The sequence below is a fragment of the Aquila chrysaetos genome, chromosome 13 (assembly GCF_900496995.4).
Source record: "Aquila chrysaetos chrysaetos chromosome 13, bAquChr1.4, whole genome shotgun sequence".
Lineage (NCBI taxonomy): Eukaryota > Metazoa > Chordata > Aves > Accipitriformes > Accipitridae > Aquila > Aquila chrysaetos.
In genome coordinates, this window is record NC_044016.1 from 462,832 (window position 1) to 487,778 (window position 24,947).

Consider the following 24,947-nt stretch of genomic DNA (forward strand, 5'->3'; position numbering starts at 1 on the left):
CAGGGAGGTATTTCAGGATAGTGCCTCTTCATCTGTGGTACTAAACATCCTGCTTTGTTTGAGAGAAGGTAAAGGCTTTTTCTTTGGTTCTTCCTCTAAATTTTTGCCACGTTCAGGATCCCTTTCTGGGTCAGAGCATGCTCATGACATTCCCCAATGCACTGCAATTCAAGTGGCCTGGGACTGTGGTCCCCAGCTGAGTTCCCTGGTGACCATAGCCAGCCTGGAGTTTGAGGTTTTTTAAATACTCTGTGCTTGGAGGATTCAGCAGCTTCAGAAATATCCCTTAGGGAGGGATATTCCCTTCAGAAATATCCCTGATGTTCTGCTCTGAAGGACATATAGACACAGGTTCACCACAGGAGGAGATCAGTGCAGTCCCACTTTCTCTCCCCTTGGTCAGTCTGCATTATATTATTCTAAATAATATCCCATTAGGGAGATGCATGGGGGAGACCTTGTTGCTTTCTGACCAAGCTATGGAAACTCCTTGCAGTGTCACCCTGGGACCCTGTGCTCCAGCTGCCTGGAACACAGCACCCTTCTGCCCATACCCCGACATTCCCCTCTTTCTTGCTCAGCCCTTGTGGTCTGGGGGTAAGAGGCTATGTCACACAGCTGCAGATATGCTGGGAGCCTGAGAGCCACCTTAAAGGAGGTCCTTCCAAGTAGCTACATGATGTCCTGCTTCCTTCGACTTGTTCACTTACCTAAATGCAGGCACCTGATGCCATTTGAGACAGTTGGGTATGGGAGACCCAAGTCATTTTGGGCTGGCTGCCCAGACCTCAGACAGTGTGAGGGGTCAACGTTATGGCAGTTGAGTTGTACCTCTGCCACCTACTACCACTAGAGCCTGCTGCTTTGCAGAGGGTCTGTGCCAGATTAAATGCTCACTGTTCTTCTTTCCAGGGTCGCAACAAATCTAGTGAGGCGCCTTTGTGAGAGAGGTAAGTCTGGTGGGTGGAAGTTCTTCCCACCCAGCCTGGGTCCTGCTGGCATCCCAGATTTCCGCATGTGTTTGGGGTTGTGACGAGGCTGTCCTTGGCGCACCATGGTGGCACCTGCTCTCTTAAGGCAGACCCTGACCTTGCTGGCTGTCTGCACCCCTGCATTTCAGCACATTGCCTTTGGCTTTTCAGAAACACCTCCGGATGCCCTGATACTGGAATCTCCATTCACCAACATACGGGAGGAGGCACGAAGTCACCCCTTTTCTGTGGCAAGTACACAGTGGCTCTCACACTAGTGGCATGTAATTGTATGCTTAGAAATTAACCTTCAGAAGTGACGTAGCTGAGCTAACTGCATGACTTGTGGGGCAGCAGTGATATTTATAAGTGTCAGGTGTGGAGACCTGCACTTAAGGCAGCTCCTGGGAACAGTAGTACAATAAGCAGTACCAGAGCCATGTGTGGAGCCTGTTTAAAGAAAACAGAAACCAGGATCAGAAAGGGCAGTAAATGTAAGGAGGGGAAGATAGACTCTGCTCTCAGCAGTGGACAGCCCGTTCTTCTTGTGTTGTAGTTTCTCTGTTGCGGGAGGCTATTTTGTGGGCTGTGAGCAAAGCGATAGCGAAGCTGGGCTTCTCTTGGTCACTACCCCGTCCACGTGGCCCCTTTGTGCTTGTGTTGTTTCCCTGGTGAGTTCACTCTGATGTGTCCATCTCTTCCATCTGGCATGGCTGCAAGTTGGCTCTGAACTGAGCAGACACCCAGACCAGGTGTTGGATGCGGCTGGGCTGGTGAGGTGCCCTGGGGTACAGCTCTCTTCCAGGAAGACTGTTGCCAGCAGCAGCATGATACTTAGAGACGTTGACCATGCAAGCACCCAGAGAGCCTGCCTCTGAGCAGGCTGATAAGACAGGTCTGAAACAGGAGTGGAAAAATAATGCTGATGGAAACATGGACCACCTCACTGCAGAGGGCGCAGCCAGCAGCCAAGGGGTGTTACTGGGATGGCAGTGGCCTGCCCCATTCTGCTGTTTGTATAACTGTCCTGCTGGTGCCTGCCACTAACACAAATTTTTCCTCTCAGATATACAGATACTTCCCTGGGTTTGACTGGTTCTTCCTTGACCCCATCACGACAAGTGGAATTAAATTTGCAAACGATGAGAAGTGAGTTCACTCTTTGCTGGGGTTTCAGCTGTGGCTGCAGTGAGCCATGGCAAGCATCAAGGAGGATAGACATCAGACTGCAATATCTGCTGCTTTTTTTTCTTTTTTTTTTTTTTTCCCCTGAAGCATTATACTTGCTGAAGGGATTTCAGTTACTCTCGCAGCCCTGAGTGCAACACAGCTTTGCAGTGTGGAGCTGCTCTTTTCAAATTGTTCTTAATAACGACAGATGCAACAGAGAGCACAGAGACTACTCAGGGATATGCTAATTTGGTCCATGTGATTTATGCTTTTCAAGTGTACGTTACACATTAAACAGTAGCATTGGGACACTGAAACTCTGGGAGGATTTCCCTGCTATGCATTTGCATAAGCCACCCTGCATGTAATAACATTGTCTCTTTTCACTGAGCCTTTCATTCAAGAGCCTGAGTATTTTTGAATTTGGTTTCCAGTACTGGAACCAAACCAGAACTGGGGGATGATGCTTTGCGGTGGGGTGAGCCACTTTTCTCTGGTCTAAGCAGCAAATAGCCTTTACAAGGGTGCCTTTCACTAGTAAATTTTCTATAGATCAAATGAATGGTGCCCAGATAGTAGTGTTTTCAAGAGCTGAACTGCAGTCAGTGACCCACAGGACATGTTTGTCATTGAGTTTCCTTGAAAATCCAAGTGTGTTGGTGTTAGAGAGTGATGGGGATTGCTCTGAGCCTTTGTGACATTGTTGTGTCTTTTACAGTGTGAAATACATTTCCTGCTCCCTGCTCATCCTTCATGCTGAGGATGACCCGGTGGTACCGTTTCATCTGGGAAAGAAGGTACGTGTGTGGCTCTGCAAACTGATCTGGTGGGAGGAACTGGTGTGGCTAGAACGACATCCCAGCCAGGCAAAAAGTCAGCAATAGGAAGGTGTATGTAGAAATGCATAGCCTGAAGGTACTACAAATTCTGTGGTGTTGGAGGTGGCAAATCAATAGTGAAAGGGAGCTGGAGCTAGAGCTAGCAAAGCTGGTCAAGCCAGGGCCCATAACCCACCCTTGAGAGGGGTGCTGGTTTGGCAGGGGTAGCTGGTTTGGAGTGACACGTGTCCCTCACCTGCTTCCCCTTGGACTCAGCTTTACAACATCGCTGCGACATCACGGAGTTTCCGAGACTACAAGGTGCAGTTTGTTCCGTTCCACACAGACCTTGGCTACCGGCACAAGTACATCTACAGGAGTCCAGAGCTACCTCGAATACTGCGGTAACAGCCCAGCTAACCGGGGTCTCCTCTGGCTTTGGGGGGGGGGCTGGGGCTTGGGGCTTTGGAGCACAGTGACAAGAACCCAGGAGCAAGAGAGCTGTGTAACAGGCACCTGTATTGGGCAGCTCTTCTGAAAACCCCTTTGGTCTTCAGAGCGGGTGAGATACTGGGGCTGGCTTAGCACAAAGTCAGAGCTCTCCACCTCCCTGCAAAGCAGGTTTTGGGAAGGGGAGCCACAGAAAGCTGGGAGCATTTCTCCTCTCTGGCTCATCTCTGCTGCGAGCTGGATGCTCTGGAGGAGTTGTTTGTGAAGCAGCTACTTCTCCTTGCCTCTTCTAGTGGGAGCCGCTGATGGGTGAGAGCAAAGCTCAGTGCTGTTCCCTGTAGCTGCAAGCGCTTGAGCCCTAGTATTTGCCAGGGGAATGGGAAGACCTGCAGGCTGCAGCATGCACCAGAGTGTAGGAGAGCTGAGTGTCACTGCTGTTGTCCTTTCCTTTCCTAGGGAATTCCTGGGAAAATCTGAACGTGAGCATCATCACTGAAGACTGGCTGCTTGGCAGCACAGAGGTTTTCCTTTCTTTCCTTCCTCTCTCTCCTTTTCGTCCCTGCTCCCTGTGGGTCAATCTGCCATTCTTCCATCCCTGGCACTAGAGGAGGTCAGGGATTCCCACTCCGGTCCTGATGTGTACCCTTGGCAACTCCAGCTCCTGGCATCAGCATCTGTGATGGTAGAAGAAAGAAGTTGTTGGCTTCTTTTTTGACATGGATGGAGGGGTGATAACAGCCCGGGAGCCAGTACCAAACCGTGAAAAATGTAAGCACAACAAAGCCTGGCCAATCCAGCGTGGTACCACTGAGGACAGACATTCCTAGGACACGTGTGTCATGACCAAGGGTGTTTCTTTCACTTTTAAACACTGCTGCTGTTTTTGGATCACATAGAGACTCATTTGTAGGCGAATGGCTTTTGCCGTGTCTCCATACCACAGTTGTCTTGCTTGAGTTTGAGGTGTTCTCTTTCTAGGAAATACATGTTTTGCCTTTCCTTTTCGCTAAGTGGCTGTAATTACAAACACACAGAAGGTCCAGGTGGTGAGAGATATTTTTATTTAGCTCTTCAGTCACAATGTGTTGCAAGTGTTGGGCTAATTGCACACATTTGGAAATAAAATGAAAGATTTTTTTTGTTCTTCCTTTTCAAACATCTATTTAATGGAAAAGGTCAGTGCCCTTTTATCTTTTCTGTACCCTTTTCCTTCTCAACATCATTTCTGCTCCCATCCCTGCTATCCTCTGTGGAGCTCCTCCCCTTCTTCACATGCACTTCCTATTAGGACTGAAGTGACTTATGTAGATAAATTGCAAACTTGGGAGTTTAAGCTGGAAACTGTGAGATTACTTTTTGGCTTGATCTCCCCCTTCCATGAACAATGTGGGCCCAGGATGTGGGAATGGATGTCTTCCATTCTCCCTGTACACACCCAGACAGACATGTGCTTCCTTTGGGTGGGAAGGGCAGGGTTTTTTCCTCAACTACCTTTTAACTCCTTAGGTCAGGTTTTCCTGTTCCTGGTGGCTACACTGTTCCTCTGTAGTTAAAGCAGGCAGTGGTATGTAGTTCTTGATGCAAAAATAACAGTCTGGGGTGTCCCTCCCCATCTCTCCCTCCACCTCCCTTCTGGGCTTCCCAGGCACTTCCAGTAGCACTTCTCAGCCCATCTCACAGCCATGGTTGGAGCATGTTGTCCAGGAGGCAGAAGTGGGAATGAGCCTCTCCCGTGGGGAGAGGTTCTGGGGATGTCCTTGCCCTGCTTGGGGCTAGAACAGGGGCTGGTTTATGCCACCGATGAGCTCTGCACTGAGACAGAAGAGGGTCATGTGCTGACTCCGTAGTGTCTGGCTGGGGACCTGGCCCTGCCCCCCATCAATCTATATAGAGAATACCAGGTGCTGTAGGTTTAGTCACTAGTGCTCAGAGTGAATTGTGCTGCCTGAAGGGTCTGTTCAGGGGTGTACAGCGTAGTATAAACTGCTCAGCATGCATCCAAGTTATATCTGCAGGCTCATACTAGTTGCAAAGCAGACAGTAGCTTGTTCTTGTACTGAGATTCTTCTGCCATAGCGTGGTTGTCCCTGAGGTTTCTGACCCATGATACTCATAAGCTAACTGTGCCACTTAAATTATGTTTGATGCACTTGTATTTATTGCACTGACAGAAGAGAAACACTTACTTGGCTCTGGAGAGTGATGTGCACATTCCAGCTAACGCTGCTGGCAGCTGGCTTGGGGCAAAGCACAGCCTGAGCCAGAGGCTGGCTGGCTGCCTTCCTCCCGTGTGACAGAGCTGAGGGTCCAGCATGTGAACTGCTGGTGTTGGTGATCCCAGCACCATCATTCCCGTTAGTAGGCCAGTGATATGCTTGGAAATTTAAACTGAAATGTTTATCTAAAAGTGGTGTAGTTTTAATAAAGGCATTGACTGCTGATCACTTCAGCTTCACCCGTTTTACCTGGCAGTTTTTGGGACTTTTCCCCCAGTTGGGCAGGTCAGGTGGGTGTGCGGCAGGGCTGCAGTAGGGTTGTGCATGGGAGATGAGCTTGCAGCTGGGACTGGGCAAGTCTTTGTGGCTGCTGCCAGCTCTGGGTGAGCTGCTCTCCTAGAGCCCAGTGGGTCTGTGCCCGTACTCCGGCTGCAGCCGAGTCTCTGCTTTCCCACTGGGGATGGGGGAAGTTGGAACTGCCCATGGGATTTCTAGCACAGGAGCCCTGTGTGCCATTTGCTGGGCAAACCCAACACTGTAACCCCCACCCGAGTGCATACAGTCAATGCACCAGAGATGCAGGTAAATGGCTTTGGCCCTAGCTAGCCCAGTGCAGCCTCTGGGACCAGCTCCCTCCTGTACACCCTCTGTGCTGGCGAGACTGACCTTTCTGCCATGGGTATGTCTCCCCCATGGTGGTGCCAGCACCCCAGCACCATGCCAGCTGCAGGGGACCCTCCCATGAAGCCACAGCTGGGGAACACCAGCATGGCTTCAAGCATCATGGCCTGAACTTTTTGCAACCTGAACCCATGGGCATGGAGTAGTCACAAGTCAGCCCCAAGTCAACCCAGCAGGTGTTCTGGTTGTTTTAATGAGTTGGTGTCACACAAGGGAGTACTGGTGCACTACACAGCACTACAGGTGTTAAAACTCTGACCCCAGCGCCAGGAGAGACACATGGAGCAGCGTGACCCAGCTGTGAAGAGACGCAAGAGATGCTGTATGTGTTCACGGCCTGGGTAGCACCCAGCATACAGCTGTGCCTGGAGAGCCAGGAGACTGTCTGTGTGCCCAGCAGGGTCAGCCACCCAGCTGGCAGCGGCGGGTACAACCCTCTCTATGCAGACACGGAGGCTAAAAATCCCTGGAATGACTTGGTTACTGGGCTTTTAGTTAAGTAAAGAGGTGCGGGAGGAGGCTACGGCAAGCTGTGTGGCAAGGAAGTCGCTGATCCCAGGCCCTCTCTCCTTCTCCTTGTGGCACATGGCATTTGACATTGGTGCCGGCATGGCGCCAGCTGCTTTAACAGCCAGTCCCACCTTCTCTGGGTGTTATTTGGGAGGGGGGTAACTAGAGGGGCAGGCAGCGGCCTCTCCCTCCCCTAGCTTTGGGGCTGGCAGACCCACTGGAGGAGGATGCAAGACACGCTCTGTTTTGGCTAAACCTGCTTGTGGGGCAGGGTCAAGGAGGCCAGGCCAGGCTGCATGCAGGGGGAGAGGGGAGGATTTAGTTGGAAAGCCCTTGTTAAGCATGGAGCACAGCTGTGGAAGACTTCTCTGTGGTCATCTCACTAAAAGCACTATGCAGCACATGCAGGCTGGATACATGGGTACAAACAGGGTCCTTTCTCCTCTCCCCCAGCTCCTCTTCCTCAGTCAGGGCTCTTCCTCAGAGCATCCTTCTACCCCGCACTGAGGGAAAAGCCTTGTTTCTGCAGAGCTGAGCCCATCTGACTGGCGGTGAAATTCAGGTGAGGCCTCCTGGGCTGGGAGCGCATCCCTTCTTCCTTCCCTCTGTGCTTGCATCAATCCCGGGGGAGGTTGGGTGGGGGGATTTTTGTGGCAGACGGCTCCACACCCCAGATCTCCCGGGCATACTCCGTGATGGTCCTATCACTGGAGAACTTGCCCGAGCATGCGATGTTCCTGATGACTTTCTTAGTCCACTCCCGGGGGTCCTGGGAAGAGGAGAGGCAATATCAGCAGTCAGTCCCTCACCTGGCTCTGTCCCAGCTTGCAGCCTTTCCAGGGCACACTTGGCTGGTTTAAATGCTGGGGCGCGGGGCTGCTGAAGCGGCAAAACCTGCGTCGCCCTGACCCCGCACCCAAGCGATGCAGTGTCTGTAAGAAGGACTCCACGGGAGCACACTCAGCATCCCCCACCGTGGCCGAGGACCCCGTCCCTCCCCCTCGGCAGCGAGCAGCTCTTACCATGAACAGCTGGTCCACTTGACCTTGGCATTTAATGTAAGCCTCGTAGTCGGCAAACACCTTAAACCTGAAACCCAAAGCAGAGTAAGGTTAGGGTTTGCTTGCCTGGCAGGACAGGGCTGGCTGGGAAAGGGTCCTGGGCAGGCTGAGAGCAGCCCACCAAAGGAGATGATTGCCAGGACTCACCTGTCGTGGTACATGAGCATGTTCACAACGTCCCTGAAGCAACCGGGGTCTCGAGGGGAGAAAAAACCGCTGCTGATCTGGTCGATAGCCTGTCGCAGCTCCGGCAGACGCTCGTAGTACTCCCGTGCGTTATACCTGCGCCCAGCAGAGACGGGCTGTAGGGGGCTGATGCTCTTCCCCCGGGGCCCAGCACCCAGAGGGCAGGACCTGACACGTCTGGGGCAGGGAGGGCAGGCAAGGATGCTGGGCAAGGCTGCTGGCTCCTGGCAAGGATGTTTTATGGCTCCGGAGGGGCCTTTTTCCTGGGGCTGTGTCCATCAGAGCACCCTGCTAGCGGCTCCGAGACCAGTCGCAGTGCCTGAATCGCTTTGTGCCCAGGCTCCCGTCCTGTTCGCAGCCGTTGAGCTCAGGGTGAGCTGCGTCTTTGATGGACCGTGCGCTGACCAGCCCAGGGCGAATTCTGCCTCCAGCCCCCTGCTTTTTCCTGCTCCAGAACTGCCCAGGGAGGAGAGTGTCCCTCCCAGAGATTACATCTCTCCCCGCTAGAGCTGGGACCTGTATCCCCATCTGACAAGCCCTGGCACGTATGGGGCTCTCCCCAGCACCAACCCTTGGCGATCCAGGGCCTCCACGTCCTCCACCCGCATGCCGAAGATGAAGAGGTTTTCCTCGCCCGCCTCCTCCGCCATCTCCACATTGGCCCCATCCATGGTACCAATGGTGAGGGCCCCGTTCACCATGAACTTCATGTTGCCGGTACCCGAGGCCTCCGTGCCAGCTGTGGAGATCTGCTGGGAGAGATCCGCTGCTGGGATCACTGTCGGGTGCAAGAGAGGTAGGAGTTAATCCTTGGCACGCTGCAGCTCCCCACGACCTGGGTCCAGGACACCAAAACAACCCCTTGCATCTGCTAGTGGCCCTGCTGACCTCTACCTCAGCCCAAACAGCATGGCTCTGGGGCCAGAGCCAGGCTCAGCCCTGCCATGACCCCATGCAGTTGCTATCACTCCTGCATGAAGCTGGCTTCCCACCCTGTGCGGAGCCCTCAGGTTCTTCCTAAGGGAGAGCCAGGTGACCTGCCATGACAGCCTCTCAGGCCAGCCAGTTTCTGGGCTCAGCTGGGACGTGCCCAGCTCCTGACGTGCGCTTACACAAGACCAGACGTACCCTTCTCAGCCAAGGATACCCGGTAGTTCTCCAGGAAGATGACCTTGAGCCTGTCCCCCACATAGGGATCGTTGTTGATGACCTCACCGATGGACGTGATGAGTTTGATGATCATCTTGGCCATGTGGTAGCCAGGGGCCGCCTGAAGAAGAGCAGCCCAGAAATGGTGAAGGCTTTTAAGGAAGGGAGAGCACGAGAGGTGCCAGTGCGGGTCCTCACTGTGGGGAAATCTGGGCCTCACCTCTGCTGTTCACATGGATCAGCAAAAAACACCCTAGTGGGAGGTGAAGTCCTGAGCCACAAGCAAAGAGTGATGGGGCCTCGTTCAGTCTGATTAGTCCATAAAGGTGTTTCCTGAAGAGCCCACCAGCAGATACATGCTGGCTAACCTACAGCGGGCCCGGCAAAGCCACAGAAAGGGGACAGCACCTTCCCCACATCCCCACTGAGCCATGCACGCACCGAGTCTGGGATGCACGTTACCTTTCCTCCGATCATAATAGTCCTGGGCACAAAGGATTTGGATGGATCGCGTCTGATGCCTGAAAGAGCAGGGCATAACACAACCAAAGTGAAGATAAACTGGACAGAGTTAATTGCGTTCATCAGAGGTGGGCTGGGATCCCAGCCCACGTCACGTGGACCCAGCAAACTTGCAGGACCCCGAAGCTCAATGAGACATCCACCAGAGCGGTGCTGGGCAAAAATGGGCTGCGGAGTCCTCGGACAACGACTCAAGCCAGCACGATGCAGAGCTCCAATGACTTGCCTCCCTTTGGGAATGGGCAGGGGCCCGAAGCACACACCGGGGAGTGGGGGTTCAACTTGCACCAGGTCAGTCCTAACACCTGCAGTACAGGTGTGGGGGTTACCTGGGCCCTGGGACCCAGCTGGGCTGGAGACGTGGGCTGTGAGCTTTTCCTCAGAGCTCTGTACGACCCTTCGGACACTCTGTCTTCCCTCCTGGAGAGAAGCCCTTCATGACAGGAGGGCAGAGCTAGGCTCAGGAGTCCTTGGCCACCAACTGATATACTTTTACATGGGAACCCTGGCAGCGAGCGCCTGGGGGGACACCCCTTGCCTACCAGCCCAGGCAGGACTTACGGTTGTAGAGGGTGATAGCATGCAGGCAGTTCAGCAGTTGCCGCTTGTACTCATGGATTCGCTTGACCTGAACATCGAACATGGACGAAGGGTTGATCTTGACCTTGTACTGCTCCTCCAAGTAGGCTGCAAACTTCAGCTTGTTTTCCTGGCAAGAAAATCTGATGAGGAACAGGCATGGGTTCCCAGGCCTTGTGTCAGAAGTGAGCGTTTGCTGCTGGGATGTTCCTGGGAGCATGGTGCCTTCCCCCCACCCCACCTCCAGTGCACATTACCTGTTTGACTTTCGCCACATCCCTGATAAAAGTCTCATTATTGATGAAATCCAGTAGCTTCTTCAGCTGGCTCAGATCTGTGATAAAGCCTTCCCCGATTTTCTAAAAGAACAAGCCAAGAGAGGGATGTCCCACCCGTGAGACACCTCACCCAGTCCACAACTGCACTTTCCCAACAGAGATGCCACAGTCCCGTTGGGAATTGGAAGAGGCACTCTGGCTGGGAAAAGGGGCACAGTTTCTTATAGCGAGCTTACTTCTCCGTATCATCAGGGAGCCCAGACGTACAGGGGAAACAGGGCACTTGCAAAAACCCAAACAAATCCCCCTCCCTCAAGGAGCTTTAGAGGGAGGATGTGTGCACATGTACCAGGGCCTCCTGGCACCTGGAGAAACTGATGGGCAGGACACAAAGATACATTTAATTGCAGGACGTTATTCAGCTATGGCATGTCGCAGTGTGAAGCAAAAAAACCCGTGCTAAAGTGCCTGGTAAGCAAAGGAGACAGAACTGGGGCTGGAGCTCCAGGGGAGTTCCTTTGTGCCCGTGAAGCTGAATGCTTTTGCAGACACCCCATTTCACGCACCACGGTACTGCCTGCCAGGTTGTGTATAGCCACTGCGAGGGCAGGGAACCAGATCCAAATTTCTGCAACGTTTTTGGCCAACTCTTCATCACCGACTTTAAAGCCCAGCCAGTCTCACACCTACACGTGCAACAGGCGTGCTCCCAGGCTGTCCTCACTCTCGCCCGCCAGGCGTGAGCCTCAGCTCCGATCAGCCCACACGAAGAGGTGATCAGAAGCAAACGGATCACACTCAGCCCCTCACTTTGGGACAGCTTGCGACTCACCTCAGCAATAACGTCGGCCAGCCCCGGGTTGCAGAGCAGCAGCCAGCGCCGGGGCGTGATCCCGTTGGTTTTGTTCTGGAACTTCTCTGGCTCCAGCTCGTAGAAATCCTTGAACCTGGAACACCAGGGAGCTCTGAACCACCCACCACCACCCAGAGCTTCAGCTGGGCCCCCACCGCATGTGCTCCTGACTCGGGGCAGTCTCTGCGGATCTCCCTGGAACAAGCGTGAACTCTCTATGCCGCTTCTCACCCCCTTCCTCGGCCGTAATGCCGAGGGTTTCACCAGCTCCAAAGGGACGCGAGTTAGACCTTGCACACACGCAAATAAGACAGCCTCCCCAACCTGCCGTGCCCAGCAGGGCAAACCAAAGCAGACCTCGACACCTGATCGCTCCAGCTAGCCCCCCCCACGCTTGCAAGCAAAGCCCAGCGAGTGGAGAGGGCTTTGGGTGTCCCCCGACTCACACTGAGTTCTTCACAATGTCAGAGTGGATGCGGGCCACGCCGTTGACCGCATGGGAGCCGATCACACAGAGATGCGCCATGTTAATACGTTTGCAGTCTCCTTCCTCGATCACCGACATCCTCCGGAGACGGTCAATGTCCCCTGGGTAGAGAGCTGCCACCCGCTGCAGGCAGGCAGGCAGAAAAAGGGACATTAGCGACCCAGCCATAGGACCTAGGAACATTCCCATCCTAAAAGCGGCCAGATCAAGACCCCCAGAGTTCCCACAGCCTGTGACCGGCCCAATCCCTTACGTCCAGATGCATCTGGTTGAGGGCGTAAATGATCTCTAGGTGACGTGGCAGCAGCTTTTCAAACATGGAGACCGGCCAGCGCTCCAGGGCTTCAGGCAGCACGGTGTGGTTGGTGTAGGCGCAGGTCCGTTTCGTGATCTCCCAGGCCTGCGTTACGGACAGCAGGTTAACGCGTGCGTGCCCAGGCCAGGAGGGGAAAGGAGACCCTGCGTGAGGACAGGACAGCAGCTCTTCCCGCTGCAACGTTTGGCACGGACCTCCTAGCTCCGCTTACCTTGTCCCAATCCACTTTCTCCACATCCACCAGGATCCGCATAAGTTCTGGGATGGACAGGGCAGGGTGGGTGTCATTTAGCTGAATAGCCACCTGCAACAGAGACTTGCTGGGCTCAGATCTGGCAGGGATAGGACTGTGACAGTGTCCTGCATGCATGAGGTTGGGGTGAGGGTTATGCCCAAGCCTCTTCTCATGGCACACACCCCAGAAACAGAGCGAGCTCCCAGGAACGGACCTATTCAACCTTCGCAAGTTTTGCTCCAAATTGCAAATTTTTCCCTGGGAAAATAGCCCAGAGATCACCTGTTTTCCAACCCAAACTGCCAGGGTCTTTGTATACATGCCCCCACTTGGTCCTGAGCATCCTGCTCTCCCTCATGATAGGCAGGTCTAGCTAAAACGCCCCCGGACCCTCTCTGCCCAACAACTCACCTTGTCTGGGAAGGTTTCAAAGCATGTTCTCACAGGGTCTCGACAGCCAAATTTGGAGGACTTAAAACGGCGGATGATGTCTTGGAGGGTAGCAGCCACCACGAAGTACTCCTGTTTCAGCCGCAGCTCCTTGCCTTCAAAGAACTGCAAGTGGGGGGGACCACAGCCATCAGTGCTGCAGTTGCCATCCCCAGTTGGCAGCCGAACCCCTGGAGATGCTCCTACCCACTCTGATGGGCTTCCCAACAGGCCTCACAGGTTCAGCACCTCATCAGGGCAAATGGGGATATTTCTCATATTGCCTCTGATGGGGCAGCAGCTGTAGGGACTGACAAGGGGCTCGGCATCCCAAACAGCTGCCTCCAGAGAGCACCAGAACCTGCCACATCCATGCTGGTCCTACAGAGCAAGCGCATCTCCCTCCCTCACTGCAAGACCCTTGGATTTTGGACTCCCTGCAATAGCCAGGAGCCCGTGTCTCTGGACATACCAGCTGCCTCCCATGCCCGCTACACTTCACGCTATTTTTAAAAGCCAGCAGCAAGGAGAGGGTGCAGGTAAAGTGCAGGAGATGAGCTTTTCCAGCACAGATCCTAACCCATGACTAGATAGTGAGGGCTCTTCCCTTCTGGATCCGGTGCCCAGTGAGTGCATGGCCTGGGACAGTCCCTGCAGCGAGAAATCCCTTGTACTGGGGATGGAAACGAGTCCCCCCCTCATGGCCGGCTCTGAAATGACAACTTACTTTTGCAAAGGGTAAGCCATGTAAATTGCCTTGAATTTGAAGGAGTAATATGTCTTCCCCTCCTTGCAGCAGGGGACAGAGCAGCTACACAATATGGGCCAGACTCTCTCAGCTGCCATCAGTCAGCAGAGACCCTCTGGAGCCAGCAGAGCTGTGTCTGTTCACTGAGAATTACGGGGCCAACCTATTGTATTAAAAATCCTTAAACCAGAACAATAAATATCAGGTGGCCATGACCTTCCAGTGCTTGCAAACAAGGCAATACAACTACAGGGAGGATGATCCAGAGCAGCAGGCAAGAGAGGCAAGAGAATCACTCACGTTGTCATTTGGGTACAGGACTCTGGATATGTTTTCTGCCAGGTTTCTGTCCAACACCGCCTCAATGTAGTCACCCACGTTGACTGCAGCAAGAGAGAAATACACACAGCACTGCAGCAGCTGTAGAGGTTCAGGTAGGTCCCTGACACTGCACTTTTCCCTCTTTTCTCATAGAGCAATTTGTAACAGGAATATTCAGGCTGGTATTAATGAAATATGAATGGGAATGTACGTGTGTGAAAGGCACCAGAGAGACAGGAGGAGACGGGATAAGAGAAAGGCACATCTCCATGCAGTTTCTCAAGACACGCATATCAGGAAGGACAGACAGAAACTGAAGACAGACAGCAGCCAGAGAAGGCAAAAAAAGGAAGCGAGTGACCAGCCATCTTGCTTAAGGATGAAGGAGAAATGGGGCAGGGCAAAGAAGCACAAAGACCGCAATCACGCTTAACTGCTAAAAGGATACAAAAGGCTCTTCTGAAACCCAGCTCGCAGCTGCCAGTGCAGAATTATGAGGACTCGAGAGCCATCACCCCTTGTCCCACACAAGTTCTCCTGGCAGGGCTGCTTTGACACACACATCTCTGCGCTTGCCAGAATGGAAGAATAAATCAAAGCAGCCTAGTCTAGAACCTTCCCCTTCCGTAACAGCCCCTCACTGACATTTGGTGTGTTAGTTGCCGTGTATCTGCTCTTCTTCAGCACTACAATTAGAGCCTGGAAAAACGCAGCAGAGAGGTCACACGTAGACCCAAAGGAAACCAACAGTAAGGTGGGCTGTGCTGCTCTTCTCCTTCAGCACTAAGGGATGATGCTGCACAGAAACGACCCTCCATGGCAAGCGTGGGTTTGCAGCTCATTTGGTGATGTGGGGAACGCAGTGGCAGGTGGTCTATCACTTGGGGAAGGTATAGGGCAGGTTTTGAGAGCATGAGAAGCGTGATGGGTATGGAAGGAGGACGGATGGGTGTCCTGGTGCATGAGGGCTCTGGAAGCGGTTGGAGGGAGTGTGATCCATGGATGCGCACACAGCACTGTGTTTGGAGGTAGCCAGGAGATATGGATAAAGCAGACCAGATGGGGAGTGCTGTGCCAGGCGCTATGCACACAGGAACAACCATGTCCCAGCCTGGCCAGAAGAGAGGCAGCGGAGGGATAGCACTTACACTCTTGGAGGTTGAAGTCATTGGGCGCTTTTGCAGACCACAGCCTCATGGTGTTTACAGTGTTGTTCTTGTATCCCGGCACTGGCGTGTCGTAAGGCATAGCAAGGACAACCTGCAAAAGGACAGTATTCCCCTCTGATTAGCAGCACGATGGCCTCAGAGAAGGTGGGAAAGTGGCTGAAACCTCTGCAGGAAGAATCCAGAGGACACAGACAACTCCTGGCTGTGGCAAGAATCTCACCTTACTAAAACAGACCTGCTGAGCTTCACGGAATTCCCTGCTATCACGGGCACTGCCAGCACCCACTGGCAAAGCGTTAATAAGAGAAGCAGAGCTGTTTGGAGCTTTACTGACAAACTGGGAGTTACAAGCCCATCAATGAAATGTAAAAGAGAGTTGCAAGCAACTTGCTGACCTTCCTATACCAACTGGCGTGCCTATTAGTTATTCACCAGAGCACAGCAAGAAACCTCAGCTGGCTACTGCGATTCTGTCTGTGCTGGGCTGGGGCCAGGGCAGCTGGGACGACCTTTGTGTTTCCATCTGGGATAAACTCCGCAGCCTGAATCCTGCCCGTTAGCCTTCCGCAGCCTGCCAGGACCAAACCCTACCACCGCAGCACCATTCCCACAGCAATTCACCCAATGGTCAAGGTTTGTTGAACCTGCCTGGGTAAATCCACTGCGAACTCCAGCATCCAAACTGAACACGAGCGTGAAACTGTTAGTGCAGTCTACGGATGATGCTTAAGCATCAGGATGCTTCACACGTGGGCTACAGGGAATAACACCAGGGCTCCCAGTTCAGATTACACTAGCCAGGCAAGGCACGGGTATGCTTCCAAGCTTCTGTGCTCCAGCTCACTGTTGTGCCAACACCTGCGTGCCTCCAGACCTGCTGAGCAGCAAGGCAAGGCACCCTGACCTCAGCCTGGAACAAAGACGCTGAGGGCTGATGCCAGCAGAGCTGAACGGTGCTTGCAGAGCAATGCCCTGATCCTGCAGCACGGAGCCTGGGCTGCCTCTCTGACACTGGCAAAAGGAGGCAGCACCCTCCTGAACAAGTCAGTGTGTACTGGCACGACAGCCCAGCAGCCAGAGGCTGTCCCCAAACAAAGATGCGAGAGGCAGCAGAGAACTGAAGGAGCTGTGCTCACAGGGCAGGGAAAACCCAGGCAGATCGGCTCGTTGGCCCTGAACAGCCTCTTCGTGCTGGCGTCAGCAACACCTCCCCTCTGGGGAGAATCAGCAAGAGCTCAGGCTCTCAAAGCTGCTGTTACCAGCTCCGAACATGGAAGCAGGCAGAAAGCCTGCCCTGCCTGAGCCACGCGACTGGGGCGCACATCACGTGAACAGAGTGATGCTATATTTGGAGACTGCGTCTTTGGCTTTTTTTGAGCCTTTCCAACTTGTTCCCTAATTGGTACTATCTGAAAATTCACCTCCTTGTAGGAAGCGGTGTTTCCACTGCACTGCTCGGGATCCCTGAAACCCCAGACTACCGCCGGGGTCAGAAGAGGAGCACATCAAAAGGCAACGGCACTCGGTCCCCAGGTGGATATCTGCTTCCCCAGACAGCTCTGGCATGGTGCCTCCATGCTGTTCACGAGGCTGTGGTGTTGAACCCCTGCACTGCCTGTGTCCTGGGAATGGCCTGTGTCACTGTACAGCCCTTGACAACCAGGGACGCTGGAAAAGGACCTGGTTTGTTTCTCTGAGCAGGCCCAGGCAGCTCTGCAACGGAGCTTCGGCCCTTGGCGCTGAAGAGAAAGGCTTGGCTTTATGACTGTGCACTCCTCGGATGGGTAGAGCTGGCTCGTCAGGGTGAGAGACCCTTGAACATCATGGGAACAAAGCTAGGTCATGTCCCTAAATCCCAGAGAAATTCATAGTCCTTCCTTCCTCCATCCCGGGCACTGCTTAGACAGGAGAGACTGAAACATCTTCAATCCTCTTAATAAATCTGCTCCTCTTTAAAGCTTGCCTTCCTCAGCGGTAAGACTGGAATGCATTTGCGACGCAGCAGCCTGTGCTCTGAGCAGGCACATGCTCCCGAAGCACAGCGTCACCTCCCCAACTGTGGGAGGCTGAAGAAGCGTTTGCTCTCCACGATGCCACAAAACAAGGCCTCCAGGCAGACTGGAGACTTGAAACCGTGCCTCCAGCCTTCCCTGACAGCGCTCTACCCATCAGGCGAGCCTGGGAAAGAGGAACTTGCTCTGATCACAGGAGTTAAACGCCCACGGAATTGCTCCACGGCCACCCCACGAGATGAATCTTCACCCACAGCAGCAGTGCCAGAACCACCTGCAAAACCACTGGGTTTGAGCGAGTGGTAGCCAGGAGCAGTGCGGAAGGAGGCTAGCACATCTGCCAGGGGTACGGTCCTCCTCCGACATAAATCCATGCAAGACTGTGGGGCTTCGCCCTGGAGATCAGTAGAGAAGGAGGCTCCAACTGACCTGAAGTTACAGCTATGACTGAGTATCATCCTTCTTTTTCCTCGAATCCTGCTGCAGCCGTAGCCAACAAAGTCACCTTTGTAATTGCAAGGGTAGCAGAGAGTTTTGCCAGACTGGGAGAGAAGCAAGGTCTGACCACCTCAGGCAGCCCGGGGACAGATTCTCCCCCTCCACGCTACCCTGGCCCCTACTCCCCCAGCGCAGCACCGAGGAAGACGTTGGTACCTGAGTGTCGATCCACTTCACACCCTCAGGGGTGTGATCCACGCGGCCGTAGAAGTGCACAGGGAGCATGTACTCTGGGCGAGCTTTCTCCCAGGGATTGCCGTAGCGTAGCCAGTCATCGGCCTCCTCCACCTGCAAGAAGCAAACGAGGTTCAAGTGATGGCTTGTGTCTCCGAGTGAAGGCTAAACTAGGCTCTCCAAAGGGAAACCAGTTTAAAAGCAAAGCTTTAGTAAGCTGGCTTTAAAAATGGATATGCAGAGGCCTCTAGAGGACAGCTGGGCTTTTTGAAACATGGATGACTACATCCCAGCTGGTATAAATAAATCAGCCTCTATGGGCTCTGCAGAGCTGTACAGGTTTAAACCGTCCAAACAGCACAGATCGCTGCACTCAGTCTGTCTCGAGGCTTTTACATCCAGATTGACCGTGACAGCGGGATTATGTGGGATGGGGTTCCCTAGAAGCCCATCGGTGCTGTTCCTGGCCACAAACCACCCCCTGTAACCCAGGTCTTGCTAACTGCTCTGCCCTCTGCCAGAGAGGATTTCTCTTCCGTGCTCATAACAGCACAAATGGGAGTGAAGTGAATTCAGCAGAGCCACCAAGGCTGATGTGCACCAGAAACCAGAGGGGCTGAGGCACTTGGAGAGGTGCTCTGTGCCTGCCGGCATTTCTCTGCCAGGCGGGGAGCAGGTCTGAGCCACAACCCAGCATCGCCACCACCCCTGTTCTTTTTTAAGTAACATTAAGCCAATTACAGTGGATGCTTTTGTCCCTGTTTTCACCATTTATAGGGCCTAGCATTGCAGCTTCTTTGTGGGGAAGGAGGAAAAAAAACAACCCTCACACCTCTCACCCTCCCTGACTTATGGAGAGCTATTTTACGGGGAAAAAAGGTCCTTTATGTTTAGAAGCAAGGCAAATCTCCTAATGGAAACCGTTTCCAGACATACACTAGGGAAAACTGCCAGCTGGGGCAGTTTTTTTAGCCTATTTTCACTTGCAAAATATTATGATCACTAATGCTAGAGGAGAGTCCCTGTTTAAGCCCCCGCTGCCAGTCTCCCAGGGAACCCGCAGGAGCAGCAGCACCCCAGGCACTTGCTCCTCTTCCATCATGCTCAAATTCATCCTCCACCAGACACCTTCATGAGGTGTTCAGCTACATCTCCATCCTTAGCCTGACTCCTTGCCCACTCACTGCTGGGCTGGATGGGACTCTCGGGTTGTTGCAGCTGTGCCACGGAGCCCCAGCCAGGGAAAACTCCGATCCCAGCCATGCCCTGTGGGCTCAGCTCCAACACCAGCTTGCCGGGTTGGTGTCTGGCGTGGATGAGCTTGCACGTGTCCCCGGGTAAGCGCCTGCGGCACACGCACCCCACCGCCCTCATCGCTTCTCTTTGCTCAGGCCGTCAGAGATCCTAGGGTCAGCACAAGCGGTAGGAAGCGACAGCCCATTTGGCACCAGGCGATGGGCTCAAACGCCCAGTTTATGAACAGCTCAAGGCACCGCAGTGCCGTTTGTGTGGCCAGGCTTTGTCCGCAGGCGGAGGTGGCCACCGCAGCACGAAACGGAAGGAGAAAGCGTGACTTGAGTTTGCCAACGTACCTGCCAGCCGTCGACAATCTTCTGATTGAAGATACCGAACTCGTAGCGGATGCCGTAACCGTATGCCGCCAGCCCCAAAGTGGCCATGGAGTCCAGGAAGCAAGCTGGAAGAGCAGAGCACGGTCACGCTGCAAGAAACTCACCCCTCACTCGCTGCATCTGCTTCGGCATGCTGTGCACGGGGGTGAGGGGCTGCCACAACCGATGCCGCTGGAAACATTTATTACTCAAGAGAAAATCCGCGTGCAGAAGGGACAGAAGGGGACAGCCTGCGGCAGGACCCCACGGATGTCCTGCCGAGCCACGATGAACACCCCAAGGTTGTTGGGGACAAGGACAGGTCACCAAAAACCTAAATCCAGCCTTGTCGCAGTGAGAGCTCTTCTAAACTTGCCCGAGGTGCCCACGCCTTGCTCTAAGCTTGCCTGCCCGGTAAAGCAGGGTTTCTGACCCCAATACACTGCTCCACCAGCTACTTTGCTATTATTGCTTTTGGAGCAAACCCTTCCAGCCCTCAGTCCGTGGCAGCTCTGGCAAAGATCAGCCCCGGCATTTCCTCCGCATTGGGGAGCTCTCATCTCCAGCAGTCCTGTGGGACCGGCAGACTAAAATAGCAGCCAACAATCTGCCTACATGAGAGCTGCTTGGGTGCCTCTGAAAAGTGAGAGATTTCACAGGGAGGTGAGGAAAAAGGCTCCAGACAGCCTCTTTCAGCCGCAGCCCTGCCTGCTGTGCTGCAGACTGCACAGCTACATCTCCTGGATGCTCTCACTGGGGACGGGGCTCGTCTCTGGCCAGCCAGGAGCAGGCAGGAGGGTACCACGCTGCTGAAGGGCTGCGGGGTGGATGCAGGCTGAGGTCTGCGTGCTGTGTGCCGCAGCGCCGGCAGCGAGGGCATGACAGCCTCCAGCCAGGCCACCCTCGGTCCCCGTGTACCCCGCACGAGGAGGGGGCTCCCCTCTCCCTGTATTACCTGCCAAACGGCCCAGGCCTCCGTTTCCCAGCCCAGCATCTTCTTCGATTTCTTCCAGCTCCTCCAAGTCCAAACCCAGCTATCGGGGAAAGAGCCACAGCAGAACATGTCACCACCCGAAGCCCACGTCCTGAGGCTGCTCTCCGAGGAGGGCAAACACCAAAAACAACCCACACCACGGGAAATTTAACACACAGGGGTCTCTGCATCCCCCCCACCCGCCCCTCCCCACAAAGCATCTTACCAGCCTCTGGTCCCCGGGCAGCCCAATTAATTGGAAAACAATTTAGCCCATCATCAAACGTCGCTTTCCCATGAACTAGGCTTCCTTAGAGATCTCAAACAATACGCTCATCTCCTGGCAGCCCCTCACGCCAGGAGGCCCTTCCACCAAACTCGCCGTTGGGGACAGGACGGCGAACGACCAAGTCGGCACACAAGGGACCGCCGAGTCCTGCCCGGCTACACGTGCCCCCCGCTCTGCTCGCACCCCCCCTCCCCAGTCCTTGAGGAAGGGCACAACCACACCGGCAGCTGGTTACTGCAGCGTTCACCATTGCACTCTGTGCCTTCCCGCATCCTGCCGCCGAGCTCTTTGGCCGGAATCCATGGCTGGAAGTGGTTGTCTCCTCTGCTGTACCTCTCGGGCTATTTTTTTCCCTGGCCCGGGGGCTGCTGCCGGATGAAGGCTAAGCATTCCAGCAGCAAGGACTACTCCAGGAGTCAAGAGATGCTGCTTCTCCGAAGGCAGCAGTATCTCACCTCAGTGCTAGGGGGGACGGCGGGGAGTCAGGCTGACACCACGGCTGCTCCCCGAACCACTCTCCCACGGCTTCAGCGGTCTGCAACCACAAGCCGGGAAAGCCTCACGCACAGCGTGACGGGGTCGCAAAAACCGAGGTGAATTCTCTCAGTGACAGAGCCATGCTGGATACGAGACCTCCCATCCCAGCTGGCCACCGGCCATGACGAGCTCCACATGTCGGAGGCTACAGTGAGGGAAGCCTCCGCTCGCACGTCAGGCCAAATCAGTACGTGGAAAATGCCTTGCAAAGGGACGTGAGGATCCTCCCTGAAAAAAAATAGCCTGCGCTCCGAGGCACGATACCTCGGAGAGGAAACATGTCAGGTCCCTCCCTGGAAATCCCTTCCCATCTCTGGGCAGGGAAAGCGCTCACCAGGACGTTTCATCAGCAATCACAGCACCTCATTTTGAGAGAGTGACAGAGCCCAACTTCTGCTAGAAAGTGTAACGTGGATCAATCCGGTGGGGCGGGAGGGAAGAGGAAGGGGGGAAATAAAGCTTTTGGGTGAGAAAGCCCAAAACCTCATATTCTGTCAAAAAAGTCACTGTCCTGCTGCAGAGGTGGCTGCAAGCCTACGTAACCATGGCCTCGCATTTGTGATTGCCTTGGTGGTACTCAGCTGTGTTTTTTCCAGTTTGAACTCATCCAATGACATTTTAATTCAAGCAAACGATTTCCCTGCTTTCTTCCTTCCCGGTGATTCACTTTTCTCTGGCAGCGCTGCTGCAGTGCCTTGTCTGCACGTATGAACTGTAATTTGGCGTTTTGGTGCTCCAGTTTCCCCTTCTGGCCCAGCCTCCCCTATTAGACTACATCTCCCGTGATGAGCCATCATCTCTCCTAGTAATGGAAAGCTATTTGCAGCCTGGGACTCCCTAGTCTTTTGGGATACTGGGTGTTGCTTTCTGGCTGCTATTCTGGATTTTCCCAGCCACTACAGGAAAAGGGTGGTTTGAGAAAACTGTACTCCAACTCTCAAGGAACCCCAGGGTCCCCCCACGGTCTTCTCTAGGGGATGAAAAACACTAACTGAGAGCCAAGCCTCGTGTCGTTTAGTCAAAATAACACATCCTTAGGAGGAAGCCCCGAGAAATAAAGCTACCCAGCCCTCTGCATAGAAAAGTTTGGCCAGTTCCTCAGGGGGACCCCCGTACCCCCAAGACTTCACCTGATAAATGGCTTCGTCGCAAGCGTTCTGCAGGCCCAGGTTCACCATGGTGTTCTGCAGAGTGCGGCCCATGTAGAACTCCAGGGACAGGTAGTAAATGCGCTGGGGAGGCAAAGCAAGACGCTTACACACAGCACAACACTTTGCTTTCACCAAAGTCACTTAAAATTAGGAGCAGACCCAAGTGCTTTCCAGAGTAGGGATGTCTTCCCAACCCGGCTCTTGGCGCCTGCTCCTGAACACCACGCACCGCAGTTTGTTTGTCAGAAGCTCGCGCGGGATGCGAGCCAACCCTCCGCCGCACGTCTCCCTGCCAACAGCCTTCTATAGAAAAATCTCGTTGCTTGTTAAGTGTTTCCCTATTTAACTCAGGGCAAGAATTATCTAGGATGCTGAATGGGATATTTATACACCGTCAAACTCAGCTGAGGTGATGCTTACACTTGGTTTTTAAAGTTTTCCCATGCTGAGCTGAAGCTGATCCAGAGCCTGCTGAAAGCCGGAGCGAGCCCCCCCGTCCCATGCACGCCGGCCGGGCTCAGGGCCAGGCCCCTTCCTGCTAGCGATTTTCCAGTGTTCCTACCACACGGGTCCTCCTGTTCTCCCCACGCCGAGATTCACACGCACATTTCACCCTGTTGAACAAATAAACTGTCCCACGGGTGGCAGGGTTCCCGGCACAACTGTGCAAGACGGGCTGCTCTGTGGTGACCTTCCAAGTTTCAGAGGAGCTGTGCCTGTGCCACGAATGCTAATGAAAACCTGTTTGTAGGATGAGAAGCGGGCTGTGCAAACTTTTGCCCTCGCTCAGATTTATTGCTATAGATATTTTTATAAATAGACAGGAATTTTTAACAGAGCAATAGCCTGACTTTAAAGCGTGCTTCCCCTGGAATGTCTTTCCTTTGTAGCTGAGATCTTCCCCGCTAAGCAGCAGGATTACCCGTTCTGTCACCTCTGCTGGGAGTCTGAGAGGGTCCATCTGTTCCTTGGGGCGCATCGGAAAGACTGAAACCATCACACAGTTGCATAAATACTCTGCTCCGCTCAGCCTCCCGCAGGGACATTGTTTCTAGTGAGAATCTAAGCGCAGGGGACAGTAAGCAAACCCACTCCATGCTCCTCCTGGCTTTTATGGGATCTGTACAATCCCTTCTGTTAGTGCAGCAATACGGCTCAGAGCGCGTTTGTGCGAGTAAGGATAAAAGGGAGAGCTCCACGCACCGGCGTAACTCCCAGTGCATGTGCAGCCTTACTGGCATGAAAGTGCAGTTTGTTTCTTGTGTCAAGGCAATATTCATAACCCCAAGAAAAGAGCTGACTCGGGGAGGCAGCTGCCTACAGACTGGGAAGGTATGTGCCTTTTCTAGTACACAGCTGCCCTCCGGGGCTCTCCAGTTAAGTGCTGGATTGGGTCTTAATTCAAAAGGATTAAGGCTGAATAACGTCCTGCAGTCCCCAATATCGCCAGCATTGCCGTCCTGACTTGACGAGTGGGGAGGAGAGGAGGGAGCAGGCCGGGTCCCCCAGGAACCACCAACTCGCCAGGGTTTGGTGACCTGGGAAAGCTTGTCTGGTTTGCAAACTCCTCTCCAACCTCAAAGCCGAGCTGCCTGCGGGCTCCGCAGGAGCGAAGCCAGGACGTCCTGGCTGTGCCGAGGCATGTGCCGAGACGTGGAGGTGACGATGCCCAGAGGGGACACCGCCGCGGCGGTGCGAGTGCGAGACCTGGCCGCGGTGAAGCGTGCGGAGGAGCCGGCAGCAGCAAGGCCCGTGTGAGGACACGCTCACAGCGGGATGACGGGGGACGTGGCTGCGACAAGGCGCGGGGGGGGTGTCACAGTCGTGGGGATGCCCGAGGGAGGACACGGCTGCAAGGAAGGCTCATTGGGACAGGGCTGCAAAGAAGCTCGTGGGGGTCACAGCCACGGCGAACTGCACGAGGGACACGGCGGTGGCGATGCCCACGGGGACGGAGGCGCGGCGCAAGGGATGCGGCCACGGCGATGCCCACGGGGGAACGCGGCCAGGGCGAGATGCGGCCGTGGGGATGCCCGTGGGCCGAGGGGGCCGGTCTGTCGCCATCCCCGGGGGCTCGCTCACCTTGGGGTCCCTCTCGTAGTAATGCTGCTGGGTACGAATCCAGCGTCCCACCAGGTGGTCGCGCACGGTGTGGGCCAGCGCGAAGTAGTAGTCGCGGGGGGTGGCGACGTTGCGGTCCTTGACGAGGGTGAAATGGAGATGGCGGTTGAAGCTCTTGCGTACCTCCGCCACGTCCCCCAGCCCCGCGATCCCCCGTACGCTGATCTGCTTTCTCCGCTCCCCGTCGCTCAGCGGCGCAGCCATCCCTCCGGCTCCGGCTCCGGCTCCGGCTCCGGCTCCGGCTCCGGCTCCGGCTCCGGCTCCGGCTCTGCCGCAGCCGGGCCCGCGGTCGCCGCGCCTGCGCTTCTACCGCCCGCGATGAGGCGGAGCCCCGCACGGCTGGCGCCCGGCCCGGCCCCCGATGAAGGGGAAGAGGCTGCCCGCCCCCGGTCCGGCCCCGAAGCGATGGAGCGGGTCGTCAGACGGCCGGAGG

General features: G+C 54.7%; 2 protein-coding genes across 5 annotated transcripts in view; one reads left to right on the forward strand and one right to left on the reverse strand.

The window, feature by feature from the left end:
* The window catches only part of ABHD12 (abhydrolase domain containing 12, lysophospholipase), a 46,840-nt gene extending 40,976 nt beyond the window's left edge, over window positions 1-5,864 (forward strand). For 3 of the 4 annotated variants that reach the window (XM_030036081.2, XM_030036084.2, XM_030036085.1), the window contains 6 exons: window positions 913-950; window positions 1,143-1,222; window positions 2,038-2,120; window positions 2,860-2,938; window positions 3,236-3,363; window positions 3,866-5,864. In XM_030036081.2, the coding sequence (XP_029891941.1) occupies window positions 913-950; window positions 1,143-1,222; window positions 2,038-2,120; window positions 2,860-2,938; window positions 3,236-3,363; window positions 3,866-3,905 (448 nt within the window). In that variant the 3' untranslated portion in view covers window positions 3,906-5,864. The remainder of the gene's footprint in view (window positions 1-912; window positions 951-1,142; window positions 1,223-2,037; window positions 2,121-2,859; window positions 2,939-3,235; window positions 3,364-3,865) is intronic. The other variant, XM_041128551.1, reaches the window with a different exon arrangement.
* A 614-nt stretch (window positions 5,865-6,478) lies between these two features.
* Window positions 6,479-24,822, reverse strand: LOC115350433 (glycogen phosphorylase, brain form). The gene is made up of 20 exons (XM_030036077.2): window positions 24,476-24,822; window positions 22,373-22,474; window positions 20,399-20,477; window positions 19,426-19,529; window positions 17,816-17,947; window positions 15,129-15,240; window positions 13,960-14,042; window positions 12,894-13,037; window positions 12,459-12,551; window positions 12,185-12,331; window positions 11,891-12,054; window positions 11,424-11,538; window positions 10,571-10,672; window positions 10,296-10,443; window positions 9,675-9,733; window positions 9,192-9,333; window positions 8,634-8,841; window positions 8,025-8,159; window positions 7,839-7,905; window positions 6,479-7,585 (listed from the first exon to the last, which is right to left on the reverse strand). The coding sequence occupies exons 1-20, from the start codon at window positions 24,716-24,718 to the stop codon at window positions 7,433-7,435; spliced, it is 2,532 nt and encodes an 843-aa protein (XP_029891937.1). The 5' UTR covers window positions 24,719-24,822; the 3' UTR covers window positions 6,479-7,432.
* Between the last annotated feature and the right edge of the window lie 125 nt (window positions 24,823-24,947).

What these genes read in the sequence shown, in the direction of transcription:
- LOC115350433 (XM_030036077.2), bottom strand. Translation starts at nt 24,718, where the DNA reads ATGGCTGCGCCGCTGAGCGACGGGGAGCGGAGAAAGCAGATCAGCGTA. An exon ending in TGACTTCAACCTCCAAGAGT is followed by an intron (nt 14,043 to 15,128) that starts GTAAGTGCTATC and finishes CTCTTGCTGCAG; the next exon opens with TCAACGTGGGTGACTACATT. An exon ending in AAGTGGACCAGCTGTTCATG is followed by an intron (nt 7,586 to 7,838) that starts GTAAGAGCTGCT and finishes TCCTCTTCCCAG; the next exon opens with GACCCCCGGGAGTGGACTAA.